This window comes from Panicum hallii, chromosome 2 (genome assembly GCF_002211085.1).
Source record: "Panicum hallii strain FIL2 chromosome 2, PHallii_v3.1, whole genome shotgun sequence".
In the NCBI taxonomy this organism is placed as follows: Eukaryota; Viridiplantae; Streptophyta; class Magnoliopsida; order Poales; family Poaceae; genus Panicum; species Panicum hallii.
In genome coordinates, this window is record NC_038043.1 from 1,417,344 (window position 1) to 1,429,471 (window position 12,128).

The window sequence follows — 12,128 nt, forward strand, 5'->3', positions numbered from 1 at the left end:
TTGTAGCTAATGATGAATTAATTAGGTTTAATAGTTTAATCTCGTGAATTAGCCTCTATTGGTTTTATAATTAGTCCATATTTAATATCTATAGTGTCCAAACTTCCGACATGACAAAACCTACGGACATCATAAAAAAAAGTATCCTGCATACCAAGGATAGCACACAGCCGCATTGAAAATATCTGTTGGCTACTTGTTATTTTTCATCACAGGTTGCTCTGCTATGTGCCGTGCAGCTCGTACTAATTCCTTCCATCACAAAACATTTGCTACGCAGAGCAAAAAGGACCCGTGGAGGCAGGTTAATTCTTGAATTTACTGCTCATCCGGAAGGTCGTCGAGGATGAACGGGCCAAGCTTCCCTGACCTGAAGAGAGTCAGCAGCTTCTTCGAGGTAGGGCCGTGGGTTTCATCAAACGGCTTGTGAGGTATTCTGAACACCTTGCGAAGAGCCGCGAGCTGCATGTCTATGAGGCTTTCCAGCTCGCTCTCTTCCTCGGTGTTGCCAGTGAAGTCCAGGCACGTACTGCATAGTGTCCTCTGGACATCCGTCACTAAATCCTGGAACAAAAGGACAAGGTTTGTTAGCTTTCGTAGGAAATGATACAGGTGATCTGGAGTGATCTGGAGGGAACCCATTGATTGCAAGAGGAAGATGGGAAGCACAATTAGGTAGAGGAATGGACAATGGCAACAGTACAACTTGTTTGGTTGAATAATTGAACTCAAACAAAGAAAAATACACAGAACAAGACATTGGCAAAAAAAACTTACGTAATTGAGCTTTTGAATGATTGGCAAGTCAACGGATGTACTATGTTAATTATTTCAATGATGTTTAAATAGACATTAATAAGATCTGACCAGTGGACATGATCACATGGTAGAAGTTCATCTAGCACAAGATTTGCCCCATTGAATTCACCAACTGCAAATGGCATGCATCATCTACTCAAGTTGGATGCTGTCCATGGCCCATGTGACAAACACATCCCAAAAGTAGCATGACCAAACAAATTACATCCATAATCCCACCCAAAATGTTCAGTAATACACACAAGCACACACATGATCGCCAGAGGATGTGCCAGAGCAACTTCATGGTGACCGTGCCCACATAACTAGTTCAGACCAATGTGCTGAGACACATGATGCTGAAAAGCTCCTACCTGGACATATGGCCACTTTTCAGATCTTCAAGTGTCAAACACTAATAATTCCTTCTACAAGTCAAGCTTGAAATAGAAGTGCCTAAACAAAGGAAAATATAACTACACATATCATCGCCAGTTTTGGTATACAATTGAAATTAGTTAAGGTATGAATGTTAAAACTACAACAACATACTAGTGAAAACTTCCATGCAAACCATCTGATATGCTTGGATGAAAAAGTTAGAAGAAGCTTGAAAAGGTGGATCCTTCACATATTATTTCTCATACTAGTGGGATCATGTGCAGCATGATTACCCATGTGGTCCTCAAGCACAGTTCAGAACATCAACAGTATACATGGAATTTTTTCATGGTATTGTATCACCCATATGGTTGTTAGCATTAGATATGTTCCTTTAGCAATGATAGCTCATGCATTATATTTTGAGACAAGGCTTAGAACCTGAACATATAAGGCATCAGCATTATTCAAACATCTCCTCCTTCGTAGTGAATCCCTAGAGTCATTTTCATTACGGCTGCATGTTTCTTCATGCAACTCGTCTCTTCTGTGCACCAACCGCTCCCAGTGCAGGGGCGTTTTTCTGATATTAAGAAGAGATAATAAATATTTTGCTATACGTTCTTCTCCGACTGCCGAGTCTTTAACTGCTCCTGCATGTAAATTGAAAAGGACTACATTAATTTGGCATTTGGCACCAGGGTTATGCAAACTATCCAATATTAGTCAAGACTAAAATATTTATTGAAGCCATGATTATCATTGTTGGTTTAAGTCTCAGAAGATGCATATTGTTCAAAAGAATTGACGTCACAGAAAAAAACAGCATGTACTAGAAGTATAACCTGTTAAAGCAAGCTTTAGACCTGTCTCCATATCTGGTATGCTTGGCACAAGAACACCAGGTGTATCAAGCACATAAATACTTGGCTGACTTGCAATCTGTCCATGGCAAATATGGCTGTTAGTTTACTCAGCTGAACACTAGAGAAAAGAAGGAACAAACTTTCCAGAATACATCATTTTTCACCTGTACCATTAAAGCATTCAGATGAAACTGAAAGAGAGATAGACTCGGGAAATAGTAGATTGATTATGAGGTGCATAGCATGGGTAACATATATAGGCAAGGAGGTCGTAGGATTGGTTTATAGAAGGCACCAAATTAGGAGGTCCTTGCCTAATCAATCATCTACAAAACCCTAGCATGATCACAAGGCCAATGGGCCTGTGTGGCTGCAGCCAAGAAAGCCCAAAGGGCCTAACCGAAATACATTCTTCTAACAGAAACAATACTTGTGGAGAAGATTCATTTGTATTGTAACTAACCAAGATATCCTGTTTTCTGAACTCCTAGAAAGAAATGTAACTGCAGATGAACCAAAATGCAAGAGATGCCAAAATACTGAAGTATGAACAGAATTGTTAAATCATAATTTCTATATTCTTATATGCAACAAGTGAAAATATTCCATTCATATAAGTCATTCACGCTACGAGTGTAACACCATGTTCAACCAAATATATAAGTAACTCCAGTTGCCAAGGGTGAATGATTGCAGGGAATGAAGATTGCTGCACAGCTCCACAAAAGGAAAGGTGGTAAGAAATGAACAGATGGCAAAGAACAGAGTACGGACTTAGAAGCGGGAAGAGTGATGAAGTAATACAATAGATTCATGAGGCACCAGAAAATGATCAATATAGTAACCAGTAACACCACTATAATTGCAAATGCAATACAAACTAAGTGAATCAATGGGCGAGTGACATAACCAGCGTTTCACAGATAGATAGCAAACTACATATACCACAAATCAGGTGTTCCATACAGTAACAGAAATGTAGGGCCATTTCCATTTTTGCTAGTGAGTGAACAACATTTCCACGAATCAAATTCCATGGATGGGTGCCTCATTCTTTCTTTTTACAATATTTACTCTGATAAGTATCTTCTAATACATATACTGTTAACATTGAGTGACAAAAAGAAAGATATTCATAGATGAATCAACTGACAGTTGCCTATAAAAATAATAACAACCATTGGGGGGGGGGGGTGTACAAACATCCACCAAAGAGTAAGAGATGTCAAGGAAATATTGGTCCAGATCCTCACCTTATACCCTGCAATATCTTGAGTGACACCTGGAAGTGGCCCCACCGTAGCCCGCTTGTTCTTATCATGCACTGGAGTACAGCAGTATAAACATGGATCCCAAATAATCCAAAACAACAATTTATTTTTTACTGAGATGATTATACCTGGAAATCGAGACGTAGCAATTCTGTGAATGGAATTTATGAGTGCAGACTTGCCAACATTAGGGACACCAACAACCATAATAAGAAGTGTCGGCTCTTTCGAGATTGCTTCCTTCAGTTTCAGCTCAGCAAGTCCAAGAAGCTAGTAAATATAATTGATCATCAATGGACTTCAAACTACTATAGAGCAAAGACAACAGAATATCATCTGGGCAAACTCAAAGTAAAAGAACAGTTCATCGTAGTTGTAACATTCCAGTGGTTTTCATATAAATGCTAAAACTTTGGCAAAATCCTGACTTTATCATACAAGATGCTGCAATAGCAGATAAAGGAATGGTAACAGAAATATGAACATCTACATTTTTTTATTCAAGTCATCTTCCACACGCAATATGGTTATAGGCAGACAAAGAAAATTGTGGTTGTTCGATGGAATAAAATGAAGGCTTTTATGGTAAAAATTGAAGGCATCTATGGAGTTTTTTCTATATGTGGTGCTTCCTTCTTTTGCTTTTTGTAGCAAAATTTGAATTTTGGGAGGGACACAACAAAATAATGATACCAGATCATATGCTTTCAATAATTACCTCGAACAGTAAATGCAGCGAGAATATTTCAACTATTTCTTCTTAATATATTGATACACAGCTCTCCTGCATGTTCGACCAAAAAAAAGAATATTTCAACTAGTTCGTTCCGAGCTATTTAAAAGAACTGTTTTCAAACAAGAGATTTCACGTTATACTACTAGAGTTCACAGTTTGTTTTTCTTGGCATTAATTATTGTTCAATTGTTAAAGACTTCTATCAGCCATATAATTTAGAAAATGGCGATGATATTAATTGACTTTTTAAGTAGTTACGAGCGAAGTACTGCACTATACGGAATGCCACACAATTTGACACTTAATCAACCATGAATCCTCCAGCATAAAAATATTTTCTGTGAAGTTTCAATGATAAAAAAAAATGCATCAATATGAAACTAACATCTAACTAACCTGATTAACAGAACTGCTGCTATGTGCATTTATTGAAATACAATCCTGCTTGCGTGATTTAAAATGATTAAGCCACCTCTGTAAATAAAAAGTAAAAACGACCCATTGAGCAAATAGAAAAGGTGAATATCATCCTGTAAGAAAACAATGGTTACAGAAGCTGCACGTTAAGTTTTTCTTTACAGAATAAAAATAATAGGAAGTGCAGATTGCATTTTGAGGAGACTAAGCTTATCTGGTGATACATACATTCATTATATTGGGGTTTGCTAGATCCTTCTTGTTTAGTGCAAGAATACGCCTTTTAGCTGCAAGCACTGGTTGAAGGTCTTCATTTGCTGAGGATAATGGAATCTGGTCATAAGTTACAGGGGTTGTACACCAATAATCAGTGAAGCGGAATAATAAGAAAGTATATGATCATGCAGAAAATAACAAAAAGGGAGCCACCATGAAAACAACTGGGTTGAACATTTTATGGCCCACCTGGTGACACTGCTAGTGATCAAGGAGCTATTGAGCCTAAGCACCATATTCGTTAAGAAACTATCAGGGTACTGCTGCGAAGTTGACTAGCAAGACGAGCTGTGATGGTTTTATTACTATGTCAAGAAACTGCGACCCTAAGCTGACTGAAACAAGCAAAGCATTTCATCGAACACCACCCGAGCGCCACGAGAAGATCCAGTACACAGCACCCGCGCTAAGAACTCTCAAGAAACAGCAATATGGCAAGGAAAGAGAGGTGAGCAGCTAGAGGACGGAGAAGGAGGATAACTCCAGAAACTCACGCGTGCGTCGCGGACCTCGATGACGAGGTCGGCAAGCTTGAGGCGGTCTCGGATGGCGCGGGAGGCGGCGGCCATGTGGCCCGGGAACCAGTTGACGGCGCCTCCACCGGCGTTGAAGGCCATCTCGCCGGCGCGCTTCGCCGCGCGCGTCAGCCCCCTCATTCTTCGCCCGGCTGCTCCCTCCGCTATGGCAGCGCTGCTCAGGTTCGCTCGCTCCGCCTGAGCCGCTTACGCGGAAAATGCAAAACCTCTGTTAGAAAGAAGGGGAATTGGTGTTTTTACCCCACTCTGAAAGCTAATTGTGATTTTACCCCCACTCTGAAAGCCTGATTCCAGCATGAGGGGAAAAATTATTGTAATTTCTTCTCATATAAAAATAAAGTACCAGTGGAATACAAATTGAGATGCTAAGGAAGTCCATTAAACGTTGTACGGACTTATTAAACAGGCGGGAGGAGATCCAGAACCCCCAAATCAGAATAGACAGTAGTATCTAACACGAGGCGTGAGGAATCAACTGGCTTAGGAACAGGTACTAGTGGCGAACTGAAGGGACTCGATGAAGTGGACGTGGACGAGGACGAGGACTCAGAGGCTCACCAAAACCGTGGATTCGATGAGGAGCGGGACGACGAAGAGGAGGCGGCGCCGTGTGCCTGTGCTCGAGGGGCAAGGCAACGACGACACGAGGAGCAGGAGGAGACAGCGGCAAGGAGGCGGCGCCGTGCACCGGTGCGCGAGGCGGCGATGGCACGAGGGGCGGGACGGGATGGCGGCGAGGAGGCGGCGCGCCGGGCACCTGTGCGCGAGGGCGAGAGGATCGTTGCTCGAGGCACGCGAAGATGAGGGGCCAGATCCACGACTCTGGTTGACGGGAATCGGACCGCGATCCACGCCGATCGGCACCTTGCCAAATGTAATTTTTTACCGAGTGGGGGAGCTCACCCCGGCGTGGGCTGCATTCCACGGGTGGCGGGGTTTTCGGCTCGATCCAACCTAAACCCCGGTACTGCAACCGAGGTCTAACGCTGTCCGCTCGTCGTACACTATTTTTATTATATAAAATAAATATTCTGTTTTGGTCATCGAGATTCTTTTCTCTGTACCAATTTCTACCGTACCGGTCATACTCTGTATCTCATACTCTATACCAATTACCACATATTTTATTCAACCATCTCCAACAATCATTTTTTTCATTTTCTTTCTTCTTTCCTCTCTTATTTCCTCTAACTCCTTCTCCCTTCCATTCACCTGCTCTCTTTCTTCTCGTGCCAGAGACAAACTGAGTGAGCGAGTAGAGCTCCACCCGCCGGCCGAATTACTCCCACCTCCGACCACTAAAACCAAATCACCGCTACCCACAGCTAGCGCACCTTCCTAGCTACCTCCTCCACCACTTGTTGCTCGGCGGCATGACCCCAATCGCCGGGTATTAGAGTTCCAGTGGCTACCATTGCCGCCGGCCCAAGCTCGACCGCTGCCGGTAAAGTCCCCCTCCCATGCCACCTCATCTCCAACCGGTTACCAAAATCGAGTCGTGGTGAGACCCTTCCCATCCACCGCCCGCCCGCCCCTCTCTCTCCCTCTAGGCGGCAGCTTGCTACGGCGCCACGGGGGCGGCGGCACTTCTGTGCGGCGATGGCGGCATCAGCTTCGGCCCCGAGCGCCGCCGTCGCCCTCGCGCGCGTGGGCGCGGCCCCGCTGACCTTCTCCGGCCACGTCGCACGCTGGCTCACCTCCAGTTCATGTGGCGAGACCCCGCCTCCGTAGCAGCGGCTGCCTCCAGATCTCGCGGCGGCGGACGGCTCCCGGCGAACTGCTCCCGACGGCAGCAGCTCCTCGCGGCGGAGGGAGGGAGGAGGAGGGCGGCGCGGCTAGGGGCAACGAGGTGGAGAGTGGTATGGAAGGAGGAGGATGAGGAGGAGCAGGGGCGGCCAGAAGGGAAGGGAGGGAGACAAGGGGTGCGCGGGCCCGCGCCACGTCTGCCACGATGGCGGACCCTCTCCTTCTACTGGAAATAGCGGACGGGAGCCGCTCCGCTTCGGTAGAGTATGGGATAGAGGCCCCCGGTGCAACTCTTTTTACTCTATGTTGGTAATAGAGGATGGGACACAGGCCCCCGGTGTGGGCAGCCTAAGCAAAAAATGCAAAACCTCTATTAGAAAAAGGGGAATCGGTGTTTTTACCTCAACTCTGAAAGCTAATTGTGATTTTTCCCCTACTTTCCGTAACTTTGTAATTTTACCCCTGTTTTATGAAAACGAAAGCCTCCTTTGCCCCCTCCTTTTAACTGTGTTAGTGGGATCTCAAATAAACAAATTCAAAAAAAAAGAAAAATCCTTCATAGTAGTGTGGAAAGACAACAATACCCCTTATCCCGTTTACCCCCCCCCCAACTCTCTCCCAGATCCCGACCCTCCTCTCTCTCCCCGCGTTTCTTCTTTCATCCTGATTCAACCGGGCGATGGCTGCGCCAGGCAGAAGCAGCTCAGGCGGCAGCAGCTCTAGGCTAGGGACGTCGCGAGCCCGCGGGCCCAGCCAGGGGTGCCTGACCTGGCCAGGGACACCGCGCGCACGGCCCGGTGAAAGGACCAACACTAGGTCTAGAGGCGGGGGTGAATAGGCCTTGTTCAAATTTTCCTGAAAAACTTGGCAGAAAAACATCAGTGGCCGGATGATCCGGCACTAGGTAGGATCTTCCGGGGGTCAGATGATCCGGCCTAAGGTCGGATCTTCCTGTCGGGAGAAAATGACCAACAACTAAATTCGAAATATACTTAACTTTTGACAATTCCCTTTGAATACAAAGTTGGTAAAAGGTATTGTAAAGCCTATGCAGGTATCCAATGTGCGAGATCTACACCTATCTAGTAGATCGGGTCGAAACAAGCTTAAGAACGATTTGAACAACAATAAGTAAATGGAGACACAAGATTTAATCCGATGTTCACTCCACAAAGGAGCTACGTCTCCGTTGAGATGCTCACAAAGAGCCGGGCTGTCACTAGCCCCAAGTCTCTCACAATCAACCATAAAGGAGCATTGAGTTATTTACTATTGATCTCACAAAGAGATGGGTAATACAAACTTCCGGGAGCTCAAACCACAAGGGAATGGGAGCTTCCCGGCACCTCTAACCGTCTAGGAGCTGGGCTCCAAGAGTAACAAACGCAAATCGACGAATCAAAAGATGCTTCAAGTGCTTCTTGAGATGAACAAGTGAAAGCCCACGAAGTGCTCTCTTCCCACACCCCAAATCTCACTTCCTCTCAATCCCTAGGTGAATCTTTGCAAGAATCAAGCTCTTGGATGGAGGAGAGAGTTGAAATCAATGCTGTGGAGGGGTGTTAGGTCGTGGGAAGCAGCAGCCATGAATGAGGGGGGTGAGAGGGTATAAATACCCCACCCTCCTCAAGTGACCGTTATGTGTAAACTGAGGGGTACCGGATCATCCGGCCTATAGCCGGATCATCCGACCCAGCACTGACTTTAAGCACGAAAAGCTCTCCAGAATTCTCAGGGCCGGATCATCCGGCCTGGGGGTCGGATCATCCGGCCAGCAACAGAGGGTTCCAGGTATACAGGCCGGATCATCCGGCCTAGGGCCGGATCATCCGACCCAAGGCAGGGGGACAGCACGGCAGACCGGATCATCCGGCCTGGGGCAGAGGATATTGGCTGGTAGGCCGGATCATCCGACCCAGATGAATTTGGAAGGAAGGTTTTCTCAAAAGGGAGTATTTCATCTCAAATTGAAGCACTTTGACAACCTGGATCAATCGACAGCATCCCCCTTTATAGTACGGTGGTCCTATACTCAAATTTCAAAAATGAAAATTTGAATTAAATCACCAGTGAACTCCCCCACCATACATATTTGAATTGGGGACTTTCTTTTCATCTTCTTCTCAATTCTTTTCATTTTATTCCTGCACACAACTTCATCAAAGCATCATATCCCAAATTATGATTGTCAAGAATCACCAAAATCAATTAGGGGTCTAGATACACTTTCACCCGGCTAGGGGCGCAGCCGCTAGAGTGCGGCGCGGCTAGAGGCGCGGCTGCGAGCGCGCGACGCGGACTGGGGCACCACAAGCACGCGGGCTTGGCCAGGGAGCGGGGGCATGTGGGCCCGGCTAGGGAGCGGAGCGGGGGCGCACCGGCAGGCTGCTGAGGCACGGGAGGGAGGCGCGAGGGGAAGGTCTGAATTTCTCCAATCTTGAGGAAAACCCTAGGTAAAACCCTAGGTAATTTTTCGTGTTCCTGTGATACCGGATGTTTAGGGCAAATCAATTTGTAGAACGAATTAACTTCGATATCTAGGGCGATTTAGCTAACTGTGTATTCGCTGCTATGTTTGGTAGGTCAAATCATAGAGAAGCGAATCTTGTTGTTAGAGTACGGTCATTCTTCAGTTTGCTTGATGGGGGACCAAAGTCATGGATGCAGGGAAAAATATTGCCAACTCCAATTGTTGACATACATGGTTATGGTCTGCTGCAATTAGTTGATTTCATTGTCGGGCATTACATGTGGAGCTCAAAGTAATACATAACTTTGTGACGTGAGTTGGACACCAATTCTATAGAGATAAAATCGATAAGGATATGCTTGAGTGGTTTGAACTCAATCTTAATAAGGGAGGAGTTCAAATCAATACCCAGATAAATGATTTTGAGGAGAACTGCAGTTTTCACCAACCAAACGTAGGTACCATCCTTATCTTAGGAATAGAGTACATGCAGATGAGAGAGGCACTAGTGAGTCACAAACCATTGAGAGAGCAATAAATGAGAGAGTGACATCCACCACAAAGAAAAAAAAGCCCCCAAATAGAAAGGCAAAGATACACATGATGATAAATGTGTAGGAGTTGACGAGGAGGGCATGTATCCTGACACTGATTCTTTTGAGGCACCGAGTGATAGCAGCTATGATAGTGATTTGGCTGCATTATCTGACTCTGGTGATGGTTATTCTGACCCGAAATTCGACCCTGACGGTGAAGTAGTTGTTGATGATGATGAATATGATCCTCCCCCTTTCATATGATGTTGATGATCCATATATTGATGTAGATGTTGTGTTTCCAAATATGGATCAGTGCAAATCTGTAGTTATCCATCATGCTAACTTAATGATCATGCTTACCAGATTGTGAAAAAGGATAGACGAATGTTTAGAGCCAAATGCAAGAGGGCCAATGAAGGTTGCAATTGGAAGTTTTTTGCATCTACGAGAAAGAAGTACCTTGGCTGCAAGGTAAATTCAACATTTTGTTTCAATTTGCAGCAAGTATGAAGTACATTTTTTATCATTTTTTAGAAATTTATTCACAATAATGGTTCTTTTGTGGCTGTTTTATTGCAAGTTAATATGATTGGACCAAAGCATACATGTGGTTCATTCAATAATTGCAGTGAAATGATGACCTCCAATAAATGGGTAGATGAAAGAGTGGTTAACTTGTTGCGGGATGACCCTGAAATGGGACCAAAGGAGTTGCAGAATAGGCTCAAAAAGTACTCAATTGAAATTCCATATGACAGAGTTGTGAGAGGCAACATGAGAGCAATAGACACCATATATGGGAAGTGGGCTGACAATTATGACTTGCTATCTATTTATCAAGCTGAGCTTTTGAGAATAGTACCTGGCAGCATTATTGAGATAGATATTAAAGAAGATGACAATGGCATTGTGTGTTTCAGCATGTCCTTTGTTGCTCTTATACCACGCATTGATGAGTTTTTTCAAGGATGTAGGCCTTACATTGTCATGGATGCCACACACTTGATAGGGAGATCAAGGGTCAGTTAATAGCAGCTGGTGCACTCGATGGTCATAATTGGCTATTTCTAGTTGCTTAGCAGGGAGGTACAAATGAATGACTTCGTCCATGAGTATTTCTCTATGGATAGGCTTAAAAAGATACACTTTCAATCCAATAACATTAAAGCATATATGGCCACTGTCATATCTGGAGTCACGGGATAGCTTACGTGGCATAGATCTGTGTACCGAATAAGAGGTGAGGCATGTCCCATACCCTTACGTCATTTAATGTACTTGTATAAGAGTAGGACTAGTCCGAATAGAAGGAAACTACCTGAATAATATTTGGACGGATTTCTAAGCTCTTATCTAGCTAGATTTTCTTTTATTTAGCCCTTTTATTCTTAAAGGTGGACTCACACGACAACCTATGCATGTCTCATGCAAGTTAGATACAGGTGCAGCTGCACGTTGTGCTAGCTAATGATTTGGTAAATCAATACCCGGTGTTGCACACTTTTGGGTATTATCCGAGTCGCATATACTCCATACGTACAGCTTATCTAATGTTGCCCTGTTCAATACGTGTACGTATACGAGCTAGTGTACGAGATACGCGGCCGTATGCACGAATTAGTGTTGGCCGCCCGGCTAGCATGCATGCCCGGTAAAGGAATGTGTGCTTATATATTTGTCCCTGAGTTGCGTACCGTACCTGTGGATAATCGTGTTCAAAAAGCTCAGAAGGTTCCAGAGTGCTCCCGAGAGGATAAAGCCTCAATTCAAATTTGAAAAGAACACAGCTGCGAGCGTCCCTCGTCCACGGAGCCCGTCCGTGAGAAGCGCTCGCTCCACAACGACGGAGCGGCGGCGCTCGGCGCGCTCCCTGGTTTCATCAACTAGCAACCCTAGCTCATGCCTATAAAAGGAAGCCCTCGCCTCACTCAGAGTCACAGGGGTCCATTCTCCACCACACCGGCACTCTGCTGCCATCCACACACAGATCACTTCCTCACCACGCACGACCTCGCCTCGCCGCCGTCGTCCAGGACCTCCCCGCCACCGTCGCACACGCCGCCGTCGTCGTCACGCACGCCGCCGTCGTCCA

General features: G+C 45.1%; 1 protein-coding gene across 8 annotated transcripts; it reads right to left on the reverse strand.

Annotated features, from left to right (window-relative positions):
- Nucleotides 1-129: 129 nt before the first annotated feature.
- LOC112882995 (short integuments 2, mitochondrial) lies at nucleotides 130-6,225 on the reverse strand. 8 transcript variants are annotated; one of them, XM_025948202.1, is made up of 9 exons: nucleotides 5,840-6,225; nucleotides 5,240-5,458; nucleotides 4,698-4,802; nucleotides 4,449-4,526; nucleotides 3,445-3,586; nucleotides 3,299-3,369; nucleotides 2,025-2,121; nucleotides 1,621-1,826; nucleotides 130-564 (listed from the first exon to the last, which is right to left on the reverse strand). In XM_025948202.1, exons 2-9 carry the CDS (start codon nucleotides 5,399-5,401, stop codon nucleotides 319-321), a joined length of 1,107 nt encoding a protein of 368 aa, XP_025803987.1. In that variant the 5' UTR covers nucleotides 5,402-5,458; nucleotides 5,840-6,225; the 3' UTR covers nucleotides 130-318. The 8 variants fall into 8 exon arrangements, with proteins under 8 accessions (XP_025803987.1, XP_025803988.1, XP_025803986.1 ...); XM_025948203.1 differs by having other exon boundaries at nucleotides 1,621-1,832; nucleotides 3,445-3,556; nucleotides 5,840-6,221; XM_025948201.1 differs by having other exon boundaries at nucleotides 1,621-1,832; nucleotides 5,240-5,463; nucleotides 5,840-6,218.
- Nucleotides 6,226-12,128: the final 5,903 nt, after the last annotated feature.